Source organism: Rousettus aegyptiacus, unplaced genomic scaffold (genome assembly GCF_014176215.1).
Source record: "Rousettus aegyptiacus isolate mRouAeg1 unplaced genomic scaffold, mRouAeg1.p scaffold_m13_p_3, whole genome shotgun sequence".
Lineage (NCBI taxonomy): Eukaryota > Metazoa > Chordata > Mammalia > Chiroptera > Pteropodidae > Rousettus > Rousettus aegyptiacus.
The window spans coordinates 148,314,857-148,329,667 of NW_023416306.1; the positions used below are offsets into that span (position 1 = coordinate 148,314,857).

A 14,811-nucleotide genomic window follows, 5' to 3' on the forward strand; every position below is an offset into this window, starting at 1 on the left:
GGTCTGAAATGGAAGGTTTAATTTATATAGAGTTTTTCAAACAGATTCTTGGAAAACAGATTCCCGAAATCTTTCCCAGTTTTCAGATGGGAGGTAAAACTAGAGGCTCTAACCTTTACTTGTGGTTGTCTAAAAATCTACCCTATTTTTCTTAGGAAGGGAAGCAGTTGCCTTAACACTTGGCCAGCATCCCGACGTGTACAGGGTGGCCCGTTTAAAACAGGCCTGTGGATGCTTCAGAATGAGGAAAGGGGTTTGTTGTAAAGCACCATGTGTTTGTGGGTGTTTAATGAATATGAGCTGATTAAATTGGCCACCCTGAATTATAACCTCATGCCTTCTGCAATTCCTCTCCAATTTTTAGCTCAAGACGATATTCTTCCTACTTTTCTGTCCAAACTTGTTAGGCAGAAATGCTACTACTGTTGAAACTGCTTGTGTTTTCCACCCAGTCTGTTTGTTTCAAGAGAATCCAGCCTTGGAAATCCCTCTCTTATAAATTGTTCTCCCAGCTGCAAAGGTGTTCTGCACCAGCCACACCCACATCACCTCCCCTTCACACCTTCTTGTCTCCATCTGCTTCCCGCTCTCTGAGCTAACATAACGCCACTATCTGTCTGAAGCAGATAGTGAGCTCTGACACAAACAGAGGAGGCCTTGTCTAAAGAAGGAAAGAGTCCTGCTCCAGAAATCAGGCGACCTGGGCTAATGGCTTGCTTTTGCTAACGGCCATTTGTGTGGCTTAGGGAAGTCACTTTGTCTCCATAGGCCCGAGTCCCTTCATCCATAAAAAGAAAGGGTAAGACAAAAATCAATATTTCTCAAATGGGGGACTGTGGATACTTGAGGTCTACAAGTCCTATAACATTTTAAAGTTTTTATGTTTTTATTTTAAAGCTTTTTATTTATCATAATGGCAATACTTTTCAATTAAAAATGTTTTCAAAAAAGAAATCTTTAATTTTCTAAGTTGGAGATTCTAAAACTTGATCTAAAGTTGCATAGACTCAGTCTAAGGTCTCCTAGAGGTTTTGAAATGTGTTTCGGATGTCTCAAATAATTTTTCCCCTTTAAAAGGAGTCTGTGTAATCATTTCAGTTTGAGAAACACTGGACTGTTTTTATATACTCATAAACTGTATGTAGAGGTGGGACAGAATATTAGCTTTAACTTTCCTATCCTCATCCTACTCAGCCTAATTACTCTGGACCACCCCAATATATTTAAGTTTTTTAGCATATGGACTTCTTTCGTTTTCATAACTGAAATATTTTCTGTTTTCAATCACTGTCTATTAATTTATAAAGAGCATGTTTCTCCCAATACCTACTTCTCTTTCCCTTTAAAACTCCAATGATTTAATTTATTGGCAACCAACCTGATTGAGACCACCTTCCTCTATGAAGGCTTCTGTGTTGGTTAAAGTGAAGAGATGAGCTGCTCTTGTCAGTAAGCTCAAGACCGAGTAATCACAACAGTAGTTTATATATGCATTCCACTTTTAGAATATACGAAGTGCTTTCTTTTGTATACATTATCTCTTTTGATTCTCACTGCAATCTCTTTGGTAAATGAAGCAAGTAGTGTGGTCTCCTTTTCACGAATGAAGACACGGAGGCCCAGAAAGGGTGCCTCATATATTCTGACTCAGTGCTTCCCAACAATGCTTCTCATCCAATAACAGCAGCAAATAAGTATTGAGTAGCTATTTGCCATTTTGTGCTGTGTCACTGTTTTTTGTTCCAGGAAATCATAAATGGAGCTTCTCATCCAAGGATAGACTGATGTTGTCAGGTTAGTCACGTGCCATTATTTATTAAAAGACCTAGCTGGTCTCTTCCAGTTCATTGCTTGGTACATAGAAGTTGCTCAACAAATATTTATTGGATGATGGGTGAATGAATGAATAATACCACCACCACCACCACCCCCCCCCAAAAAAAAATTACCCCTGATTAAAATTTGTACATTAGAGGTAATTTTTCTTCACAGATTTATACCAACATTTTTTCCAAGTTCCAAGTCAATAGATTTGCTCAAAGGCTGCCAAGTGCTTTAAGGGAAAAAGAACAGGGAACTGCTAAGAGGCAGAGAGAGAGCACACACGAGCGAGCGAGCGCGCGTGAGCAGACGCTGGTAGCCCAGCAGAGCAAATCCCCTTTCTGGATTTATCTACCTTCCTGCCTATGATGGGTTTCCTAGGCCTCACAGTGGATATGGGAAATGGTATCACTTTGTGTGCCTAGAGTTAACTGAAATATTCACTCCCAGAGTAAAGAGAGAACAGGAATGATGGGGGTATGTGAAGAGTAAGTTGAAAGTTAAATCAATGTAACTAAGTTAGAAGGTTGGGATGGAAAGCAGAAAAGTTGGTGGGAAGACAGTTTCTGTGGTTAGGATATGTCTGAATGGAAGGGAAGAGATGTTTTGTCTGCTCCTTCCAGAGTGTGGTTTGGCTACTTTCCTTTCACTTCCTAAGAGAACTGTTAGTGACCAGGGACATCACATTTTAATCAGGACAGCGCTTGCTAGGCTGGTGAGCTAGGCTCCCACGGGTGTGGTGAATTTAGAGCAGGGTGAAGAGGGAGGCTGCTGATCGCAAAGGGACCCACTCACCCTCTTCCGCTGTTGGTGGCTGCTGTGGTATCTATAAACATATAGTATGTACTCACGTACTCATAAATGCTAGTTATTGTCATATGGCTGCATTATCTATGAAAGTGGATTGTCTGGAAAAAGTGATTCTAATCTATTTTTATATGCTCATTGTTCCTGGAACCACTTCCTGAAATTCCAGGCTTTTATTTCGCTGTCATTTTCTTAAATTGTCTCTTTTCTCAAAGCCCTGGGGTTCTGGAGATGTTCTCGTGCTTCAAGTGTGCTTCTTAGTAACTTCTCGGAACTGTGTAGAATTGTTTGGCTCCATTTGGCCAATGAGGAGGCTACTTTCCCTCCCAATTGTTCCTCTCTGACAGGCGTTTTTGGTCATCTTGAAAAGCTAAGACTACAAGGGGAGCAAAGAGAAATTGCAGAGCATATACACCCAGTCAAATTGAAACGCACATGATTAACTGACCACACACATGGTCACAAAATGCCATCTCACTTGGTGAGTAAAAGCCAAGGATCATGGTTAGTGCCCCAGCAGGCCCCAGATGGTTAGAGTTGATAGAGACACCCATGCTTTCTGCCAAGTAGTTCTCATCAGTTTCCTCAGGATGTCAGTGTGTGTATATAATTAAGAGTATTTAATCATATTAGAATTCTCCATAGAGAGAGAGCATGGGGATAGAATAGGGATCACTTGCTTTTACAGTCTCATAGTCATCAGTTGAAACAGAAACAGAAAAGTCATGTCTCTGGGCTGTGTCTGTGCCATAAGTCACCCAGAAGTCAGGCTGACACCCCCGCCCCAGTCAGTGTCATTTCAGTGAAAATGCAATCCCAAATCTTTTGTTGTAGTCTCAGGATTCTCAGTGTTCAGTTAGAATACTTGGATTGCTAGAGAAAAGCTGTGTTCTAATTCTGCCTCCATCAAGGCCATGATGCTTTGTGTAAACACATGTAAGGCAACCTTCAGTTTGAGAGTAGTGACTCCAGTCTTGGAAAAATAAATGAGGTGGGCACTTCAATTATAATTTAAGTAGAGTCGATCGATAGGATAAGTTTAATCAGCACCTATTGATAGGCTTCTAAAGTAAAAGAGCAGAATCTAAGCCATGAAATCATTTTCATGTTTTTTTTTTCTAAATCCCTGACTTTTTCCAGTTTCCCTGTATATTTTCTGTTCTTTATCCTATCAATCACCAAATTTAGCTGCTGGAAGTGACAACGGAGCCAAGTCCCTCTGACAGTAAATGATTTTTTAGAATCACAGAGCTGGTTAGCTAGGAAGAAATTTGGCTCACTAGAATTCCAGTCTTTCTACTTTACCAGGTTGGCATCCCTGGGAAATATATTTTTACCTATTTTTTAGAAGAATTTTATTAATGTAAGCTTTACTTAAAGCAATACTGATTTATTTCCTGATTCCCTTAAATTGATCATAATGGATTTCTATTTAAAAGCTATCGAGTAGAGTTTTTCTATAATTGAGTTCTAAAACCATCGCTTCATTCATTTATTGAAAGAACAGCCACTGCAGATGACACTGTGTCAGGCATTCTAGGTGAAAAACAGAACCTCCCAACAAGGACTCAGTACTTAATACTCTTTAAATTCTACTAGTACAGTTGGTTTGCTCACCAGGGCTAATAAAATTAAGATTTTGAGGTTGTATTCCCTTATCTAGCATTAATGTGAGCCAGCCATCTCACTGATTGAACCAGCACAAATGTATCCTGTTTACTCTAAAATATCACTTTAAAGACATATCCTGATGGCATGTTGATGGCTTCCTGGAATATGAAGGTGCCACGGTTAAAGCTGAAAGAACTCTTGTGAACAAGTCAGGAGGGGGTGGGGAACCTCATGTTAAATCACTAGCACAGTGTCAGATGACTTTTTCTGGCCCAACTGGGCCCAACTCTGTTGGTCTTTAGACTCAGACCACTGTACTTTCTGATATTAGATGGTCTTATTTATATTCATTATAGTTCTTTAGTTTACTCTGATCCCCTCTTTCTAGGTTAGAAACCAAAACTGGAAGAAAAAATCATTAATTCTTATTTTACTCTGAAAATTTTCTCCTGTGATCTAATGCCTCTTGTCATTTGGTGCTAATTCCCCTTTAGTATTTTCATCTCTTTGGATACTTAGGAGTTGGATTCTGGTTAAACAAGATAAATTTAAAAAAAAAAACATATTTTATAAGCTAATCATTTAACTTTTCAAAGTAGCCACCATAAGATGATTATAAAGTCTCTATTTAAGCTTTTTCAGAGTCTTAAGCTCTACCAGATATACTAGTGTACCAGTGGTTCTCATTTTGGGGCAGTGTGGCCCTTTAGGGGACATTGGCAATGTCTGAAGTCATTTTAGTTGTCATAACCGGAGGGCATCCACCCAGGGATACTGCTAAACATCCTGCAGTGCACAAGGAGCTCCCACCAATGCGTCACAGCCAGACCAAAATGTCAGTGCTAAGGTTGAGAAACCCTGTGGTGTAAAATCCAGATACACATACACGTAGGAGGAAATGTAACTGTGCTAGATGTTGATCATTTATCAGTTTCGCTTCTCCTGGCTGTCCTCCTCTTTGAACAAGGAGGTTGTGCCTCGTTACTTCCCATGAAAGGCAGCTAGCTGACCCTTAGGCTTGCAAAGCGTGTTCCACAATTAAGTTCCACTTCCAGAAAGGCTGTTTTTGGTTCCCTCAGCGTGTTACTCTCTGCACTCTCTGTTCACGCTCTCCACCAGCATATTTTGCTGCCTCTTATTATCAAGCATATGATCAGGTGAGAATATAAATATTTCCCCAGACATCATTTGGTCTAAAGTTGACCTGCCACCAGGTCAGCTGCAGATTCTTACAGCTGATCACTTGTACTCTGTGTCAGTCCCAATATTGCTTTAGGAAGATAGAGCTGAACAGGTAGTCCCTGAGAAGGTCACTGGGTGGGAGGTTTGTGTGGGAGTGAGGAATATACTTTCTTCTTACAAGCTTCATTCTCAATATCCCTATTTAGGCACATGTTCTACTGAATAATTCAGTGACCACTGAAGTTTCTTCTCATGAGTCAGCTTTTCACTTTGCAAAAGTAAAACTCATTTGAGTTAATGACATTTAATTTAATTTGTTTAAGTTTCTTATTGAATGAAATAACTAGGTAGAATAGGGGGAAAAATAATCATTTACCAAAATCAAAGATTTTTTCAAAACCTTTTTTTGTTCTGGAAAGTCTTCTGTTGTTTGCATGGTTGGAATTTCATCTTTAAAGAGATTTTTTTATTATTATTATTATAAAAATGAAGCAATTTTCAAAAATATCTGGCAGGAGTTTTCAATATGTCTTTGTCCTAACTGGCCTCGATGCCAGGTGTGTCTGTGAGCAGCTGGCACAATGATGCCTCGTGGAAACAATGATCATTGGAAAAGAAGCAGAAGAAAACCATAAAAAAAAGGCACAGGATGGTAGATAACTTGTAAAGCAGTTGTTTGCCTCCCCAAGTGGCCAGGCTGGCATGCTGGTCTAAGAGTGCACAGAATCATTTATCACATGTGGTAAATGCCTATTCCACAGCCTATAGTTCTGACTATAAGAAACTTGGTTTAGTGTCAGAATAAATGTTCTTTTTTCTTGCTTCCTCCCCAAATTACAAATTACATCCCTTTTTAGCTTTCTTATATGCGGCCGTATACCTTTTAAGCAATTGTTATGAGGAATTATATGTCAAGTATAAAACAATTCAATAAAAATAGCCTCACCTTTCCTCTAGAACCAGGGGTCAGTCTCTTTCTGAAGCTGTCTGAAAGACCTCCTCCCCACCACTGTACCCCTCTGGTGGGTGACAGTTGTGTTTAGAAAGCAGTATTAGAGCTCCTTTTTATGCAGGATAATTTCTCTGTGACCTGATCTTGGGATGGATGGAGAGGGCTGCTGGGTTGCTGGGCTAGATAGCATGAAGACAGCGGAGAAGCTTATGGGAGCGCATAGCGAGTTAAGTTACTGCAATTGCCATCTGTCTCTGTTTTGCTAACTCATTAGCTCGGACACCACATTGTGTTAATCCCCACTTCCCCTGGCTATGAGCTTGATCCAAATCTCCAGGGAATAGTGGGACAGCTCAGCCTGACTTTCCTGTCAGCTGGGCCACAGCCTTTCTGCAGTGGGCGGCTTGCCAGGCCTACCACCACCCTTCCCTGCTGCATCACGTCAAGGTGAAGGCTTCCCTCAGCCCTCACAGCAGAAATGGAAACCTCTGGGCTTAGCTTAGCTCTTTCTTCCAAAACTCTCTTTTATCAATGGGATAGATTTTGGTCTTTCATCCACTAGCAGCCGCTTCCTATAAGCGCCCTGGCAATTTCAGGCTGAACACTTTGATGTCACTGTTTTCCACTAGCCAAATGTTCTCCCATGCTTTCTGTGTTTCTCAGAAGGGCCTGTCAGGCAGATAAGAACGACTAAGGCCTAATTTGTCCCCCAGGACTGCACCCAAAAGGAAATGTCTTAACTTCTGGTCCGAATCCAGCATTAAGAGCATCCAATGATGACACTTAGGTCACTTTCTAAGAATAATTGTTCAGAAATGTCATTGTCTCTGCCGATGAGCTGGCTAGGATATAGAAAATTAGTTCTATTGACTGACTTTGACCTCTCTGGCCCTTGGTTTTCTCATCTGTGAAAGAGTGTTTTCTGAGACGGACTAGAGATTTTGTGTTCTTGTAGCTCAAAAGATGAAAGTATGCGATTCTTATTAATAGCCAAGTTTGCTGATATTTATTTTTGTATGTCCCCTATACTGCTCTAGGCATTTAACATATGAACTCATTTAATGGTACCTATGAGGTAGGTACTGTTACTATCTCTGATTTACACATGAGGAAACTGAGGCACTAAGCGGTAACGCAGTTCGTTCAAAGGCAAATGGCTAATAAGTGGCAGAGCCAGAATTGAAATCCAGAGCTGGGCTCCAGAATTTTATGCCTTAGGCCACTACTGTGGTCACTTAAGGCAGTCCCTTAACTATTTCATCCGCTCTGTTTCCTCAGCACTCATTCCAAAGTTTGCAGTTTCTTCAGATGTGTTCCCATCAACATTTAGGACAATATCATTTGGAAGTTAGTTATTGTTGCCCCCTTTTCACAAATGGAAACTGAAAGCAGGCACTTACATAAGGCCACATACGAGCCATTGGCAGAACCCAGGAGTCCCGCTTTCCTGAAGGTTCAGTATGCTAAGCTTCTCTTCCACTCGTAATTACGATGCGCAGAAAATCTGAGTATTAGAGGTCGAGGATTCTTTGACCTGCATAACCCTTTCAACCAGGGCGAATCAGGCACAGCTCCACAGACAACAGGGTTAAGTTCCCAACTCAACTGCGGAATGAGCTATACAGGATATAAAGCATTTATAAGCCTATGACTCATACAGATGTAGCAATAACACACCATTCCCCATTCCTTTCTTTGCTGTTAGGCACCCATTAAATATCTTACACCTCTCTGGATGGCAGGAGTTACAGCAAATTCTGCAAATTTCCTCCTCCAGTCAAGCCGTGCAGGGCTCATCCAGGAATTTTAACAGCAGAACACCACAGAGAGCTTGCTCTTCGGCCCTTTCTGACTATCTGCCCTGATACTGCCTAGTACCCCTTTGGCCCTTCCTATCTCCTCCAGTCTCACTGGGTTGCATGTGCCTTTAGCACCAGAGATTTTGAGAGCTGACTCAGAACTGCTCTTCATGGAATTCAGTGTATCTCTTCCCAGTCCTGGAAGTGGCTTCCTATCAAGCAGTGGGAAGGTGATCGTTTCTGCCTTTTATTGAGTCCTACCTTTCCATCTTACTGGCACTAAACTGCCTGTAAAAGTATCTCAGAAACCATGCAGCATATGCAAAGACTCGTTCGTGATATGGAAAAATTGGAATCAAGATGAAACTGTACATTCACTGATATTACCTCTCCCATGCATGTCTGGATCTAATAGAACAGAATGAAAAACAATACTGAAATACCAAACTTATTTTTGGTATGTAAGACACAAAGGGATTTAGGCAGCGGTATAGGGATAACTGCTGCTTTTTCCTAAGCCAAGTTAAACTGCTGACCCATTCCCCTCAAACTCCAGTTCCATGTTTAACTGAAGACACAGAAGTAAATGTGTGTTGGCAGGAAGACAAACCCTGAGATGAAGCAGGAGGTATGTTGGCTGATAGAAAAGCTGTTATTTTCATTTCTTTTACATTGCAGCCGTCTCAGAGGGATAGTGTCCAGGTAACTTGTAGCACCTGCACCTTATTAAACTCCTGTTTGATTCAGAATTTACAGCCAAAATGCACCTGGAATTCTTCAAGTTGGAACTGAACTTTGGTTCATTTGTTCTCAAAAGTGATGTACAAATTGATTGCAACCTACAGCAAGTGACAGAAAAACCTTCAGAATAGTTTTTTTGTTAATAACTCCATTTCTTTATTTATAAATTCAACAATGTTGTTTTAGTGTCAACTGTTTGCAGGCATTGTGCCTATAAAGCAAGAGGCACTCATGGACATGTTTTCTCTATGTTTATCTGTATTAGTTAGGACTTTTTATTGCATGTGACAGAAACCATACTCAAAGTAGTTTAAGCGGAAAGTGAGAATTATCATAAGGACACTGGCATATCTATGGAAACTAAGAACTGGAACACAGCTGACTTCAGAACAGATGGAATCGGTGTTAAATACCATCAAGTCAGTCTCTTTCTCCCTCTCCAGCTCTCTTTTACACACACACACCCCATTCATCTTTGCTGAAAGTAATTCCACCAAATAGATATCCTCCTAGACCTGCACCGTTGATCCAATAGCCACTAGACATATGGCTATTAAGCACTTGAAATGTGCTGTAAGTGTAAAATACACACTGGATTTAAAAGACTTAGTATTGAGGACAATAATTTAAAATGTCTTAATTTTCATATTGATTACATGCTGAAATGATAATGTTTTGGATGTGTTGTACTAAGTAAAACATATATATCATTAACATTTATTTTGCCTTTTTCTTTTTATATTTTTCATGTGGCTGCTGGAAAAATGTTAACTGCGTTTGTGGGCTATATTATATTTGTATTGGACAGTGCTATTCTAAATGGTTTTACCAAATATCTCCAGAAACACATCTCCCCATGCCTTAGTTAGACAGACTTAGCTAACCTGAAGAACACCGAAGGGACAATCAGCGATACATGTCACCAATCAAATGTATGTCATTGTACTCCATTTTTTTCCTCTTCCCTTTGCCATCCATGGCAATGCCTACTTGAGCTGTAACAGTTTCTTCTTTTTAAAAATGAAGTCATACACTCACTCACTACAAAAATATTTATTGAGCCCCTATTCTATGCCAGGTCTTGGATTAGGCACTGGGGATACAATGTCCCCGCCTTTACAAAGCATCTCTTCTAGCAGATTTAGCCACTTTTAGCTTGTTTTTATGAATGTAAGCTCAGCGCAGGAGTACCTCCCAATGTAGCTGGCTGCATCTGGTGCAGGCTGATTCATCAACCCCTATAGTTAGCCTGAGTCAAATGAAAACTTAGATTTCCAGAATCACCATTAATAAAATGTCAAGGGGAGGTGTGAAGGATGGAGACAGCCACGAATCAGGACCCTTCGATGACAAAAATGTGTTTCTCTTCCTGCTTTATGGAGTCGGATTTCTCTGAGATGGCGCTGTGGAGACATTGTCTCATTGTGATTGCCACCATTCTAAAGAAACAATTATACGATTGCAAGTACAGTTGGAAATAAATGCTTCTTCCCGCCCCCCGCCCCCATAAAAAGGGTCATTTCTCTAGATTTCTTGACAGTATATATGTGAGGAAGACCCTAGATTCAGGTTTTGCTTTATTTTAAGTAACTTTTAAAATGAAGCATAACACAAACAAAAATGTTTATACATCATAAATGTGTGACTCCATGAACTTTCTCAGCAAACACACATGTAACCAGCACCCAGACTGAGAAACAGAACACTGACGGTACTTCAGAAGCTCCCCTGTCACTACCCTATCTTATCAGCACCCTTTCCCCTGGCCCCCAAAGGTAACACAGCTATCTGGATTTCCGCAACCATAAATTAGTTTTGCCTGTTTTTGAACTTCATACGAATGGAATCATATAGTAGTAGATTATCTTTGGTACTGGTTTCTTTTGCTCAACATCGTATTTATAAAATTTATCCATGTTGTTGCATATACCAATGTAGATAGCAAAAAAGAAAATAAAAACTATGATGCTGTCATTGTAAGATAATGTAAAATATCAGTGTTTATAATTCTAGCAACTTTTCTATGTATATAAATATGTAATTTTTTTTCAAAAGTTGGACCCATAGTACACATACTATTTTCTGTTTTTCTTTATTGTTTAATATATCAGATCTACCAAAGTTTCCTAAATGTTAGTCTATCTTATGGAGGCTGCATTCTGAATTGTCCAGAAAGATAATACAGAAAAGTGGAATATCACTTTTTAAAAATTAATTTGTTATTTTACATTTAAAATTTTTTAATTTTCAATTACAGTCGACATACAATATTATATTAGTTTCAGGTGTTCAACTTAGTGATTCGACATCTATATACCTTATGAAGTGATTCCCGCAATAAGTCTAGTACCCATCTGGCACCATACAGTGATTACAATATTATTGACTATATTCCCTATGCTATACTTTACATCCCCATGACTGTCTCATAACTACCAATTTGTACTTCTTAATCTCTTCACCGTTTTTATCCAGCCCCCAACCCCCTTCCCACCTGACAACCATCAATTTGTTCTATGTATCTATCTATAGGTTTGTTTCTTTTTATTTTGGTTTCATTTATTCCTTTATTTTGTTTCTTAGATTCCACATATAAGTGAAATCATATGGTATTTATCTTTGTCTGACTTATTTCACTTAGCTTAACACTCTCTAGGTCCATCCATGCTGTCACAAATGGTAAGATTTTATCCTTTTTTAGGACCTAATTATATTCCTTTGTACGTACGTAACACATCTCTATCCAGTTGTCTATTGATGGACACTTAGATTGCTAGAAAAGTGGAAACATACATTTAAAAAAAAAAAAAGGAATATACATTAGTATCTGTATTAGTCATTTTGACAAATCTAGATTTGGTCCATCCTGTTCAGGCTTCAGAAGACTTCCAAGTAAAGTAGTAAGCAAATGACCACTGCATTGCCAGGGAGATCTGATACTGAAAATCGAGATGGACCTATGTTTTCCAATGAATCTTCTGATTTTCTCTCTACTGTTTTAAACCCTGGTGTTCTGATAATGTGGAGCCCATTAGGAATCCCGATAATTCTGTGAGTGACTTGTTAGAGTCTCTGTTTAAGTCATAGCTTACTCTATAATCTGAACGAGTCTGTAAAATGTTCCTTATTTCTCAAATAGAAACCCTGATTGCCACATCTGTTTGGGATCATAAGAAATAATACTTACATAACATTTTGGAATCCTTGAATGAAAAGTTCCTTGGAGTTACTGACTGTTCATAAAATTTCCTCAGCTAACAGTGTAGAAATCCATTGTCATAGATACAATTGCTGAGCTGGGTCACAACTACATTGCAAATCTTGGACAGTGGAAACATCTAAACCTCGAAGTTTTAGTCATTTATATAAAAAGCTACCCATTTATTTTCTCAATGTTCACAGAGTGCTTATCCTGTTGTAATTCTGGTTCCCATACTAAATCTTCCCTTTAGGGCCTTTATCCTTACTCGTTTTTGATCATATCTATTGGCATATGCCAGTGGATTTTCCTGAATGAGGTCACCTGGAACACAAGTGTTCTGACATTAACTTTCCTCTGTAGGAGTGAAGAGAAGTAAATATTCCTCTGGCCAGTGATGCTTGAATTCATGACCTGAGACTCATCAGACACTTCCAGGGATCCCTGGGAATCAGCATTGGATGAAACTTAAAAGATAAAAAATATACCGTGGCTTGGAAAAACGCTGGAGTCAATCTATGCAAAAATGCAATATCAGGAGGGCATCATAGAGACGGAAGAGATATTAGAGGCCCTCTAATCCTACTCCCTCATTTATCACATGGGGAAACCGAGGCTTAAGGAGGCCACAAAATAAGTTAGTCACAGACTCAAGTTGAAAACTTACCTCAGTGTTCCATTAACTACCCAGATGTTTGTACTAATTAGGGGATCCAGGGAAAGAAAGTGAGGAGAGATTAGGGAGACTTCTAAATTACATTAAATTAGTGTGATTCCTGGTAGGATCTAAAGCCTTACTCTTCTCCAGACCACCAACAATAAACTGAGAGTATCGATTTGTCCTTCCTCTTTTGTCACCTTGAGATTGTGATGGTGAGAAGAATTTGGCATTTTACCTGACGAATATTGGATTCTTGGCCTTCTGCTAGAGAATTTAAAAGTTTAGTTTGGGAGATCCTTTCCTCCAGAATCAGGTGGTGGAGATCAATTATTATTATTAAATTTATGAGGTTCTTTTCCTCTCATATTCTCTCTCTCTCTCTCTCTCTCTCTCTCTCTCTCTCTCTCTCCAGCTCTCATCCCTCTCTCTCCTTCTTTCTTTTCCTTTCAATATTGTTTTTTAGCCTTGTTTCTGATGATCACTCAATATTCGCTTTTCAAGTTCATTTACACTTCTGATGTCACAGATATATCAGTTGTTGAGTCTTTAGCATGCAGAGGTACTAAGCTTGCCCTTCTGAAATTCTTCCGCGTTCAATTTGACTTATGGTCTAGGTCCAGGAAATGAGAATATTTCCAACTCATTAGGGACTATCTTGGCCTTGAGCAGAAGTGGGATCTGAATCATTACCTAAGAGAGCTTTGTAGATTGTCACAGTTGGCAGCCTCAGGACCTGAGCTAATCCTGGAAATTCTTTAACTTCCCAGAAAGAAGGGTCCACAAGGTCAGGCTGAGGTCCTCAGGGAGAGCAGATGGAATTAAGCTTGCAACTAGTCGCTTTTACAGCTGGACTTGAAGATAAATAAAATTATACCCATTTTTTTTGTACCATCAAGCTTTTGGCTTTCTGGAGATATCTGTTCTTTACTCCTTTTTTTTCCTCTGTGGCAGGGGAGCGGGGAGGGGCGGCGGGAGCGGGACGAATACACTGTAATCACTGGAATAAAAGCAAGCAAACTTGTTGACTCAGTTCCCATGGTGAGTGCAAGGAAGGCCAGGCCAATAGAAACAACTGAGATATTACAAAAATGTGTTTCTTTCTGGCAACTGCACAGTCAGTCCTTTATATCCAGTCACTGTGATCAGCCCATCACCCCACACTCTTTCCAAGGTCATTATTCTCGTTGTGGGGGCTGCGTCTCCCACAAACAAATGTTGATTTTACTAAATGTCCTGTCTGTCCAACTCTCGTTGTCACAAATAAAGAATATTGAAGCATTATTTAGGGAAAGGAAGTATAAAAGATCAGAGAAATAAAACACTACAGGTTTTCTAAAGGCTCAGGCATATCTGGCTCAAGTAACACAAATCGTAAACTATGAAGCCACCTGTAAAACTCAGTTTTAATTGAAGGCACATCAGTGTTACTTCACGAAAATGAAATTCTGTTTCAATGGGAAAACGCCACTGCAGGGTACTTTGCAGCACTGTTCTTATGGGTTTGGCGATGACAAATGAATTCTGTATTTAGAAAAACTAAAGCAAACCCTGTTGCTTTGGGGCCTTCTTATACTTTGAAGCATTTCACATAGGTGTCTTGGAATGTAAGGAGTGGTCCTGGGTAGAGCCCAGGCACAGCTCAAAATGTCGTTTGCCAGTTCTTTTTATGATCCTTCCAGTCTTCTATCTTCCGGCTTCTTGCCTGTCTCCATCTCTCTTAAGTCTTTGGCCTTGATGCCCCAAGACTACCTCTTGCACTTTCCACCTCACACCAACTGTTCTGACCCCTGCTATCATTTGAGTGGACAACGGATGACAGAGCAAAAGAGACGATGATGCTGTTTCAGGCTTAACAAGAGAAACGAAGCCCAGGGCATCACAAAGTGCTGATAAAAAATAAAACTCCTCTTCTGAAACGCTCACTTCACTAATTATCTACGAGCTGGAAAGGACCTTAACAATCCTCTCATCAACCCCCACCTTTTCCTGAGGAGGACACTGAGACTCGGGGGTGACGTGACTTGTCCGCACTAGTTAA

General features: G+C 39.8%; 1 protein-coding gene across 6 annotated transcripts in view; it reads left to right on the forward strand.

The window, feature by feature from the left end:
- RAD51B (RAD51 paralog B) overlaps positions 1 to 14,811 on the forward strand; it is a 556,279-nt gene that overhangs the window by 402,962 nt on the left and 138,506 nt on the right. For 4 of the 6 annotated variants that reach the window (XM_036238433.1, XM_036238436.1, XM_036238435.1 and 1 more), the window contains one exon: positions 1,747 to 1,794. The exons of the other annotated variants lie outside the window; for them this stretch is intronic. In XM_036238433.1, the coding sequence (XP_036094326.1) occupies positions 1,747 to 1,794 (48 nt within the window). The remainder of the gene's footprint in view (positions 1 to 1,746; positions 1,795 to 14,811) is intronic. 6 annotated transcript variants of the gene reach the window in all.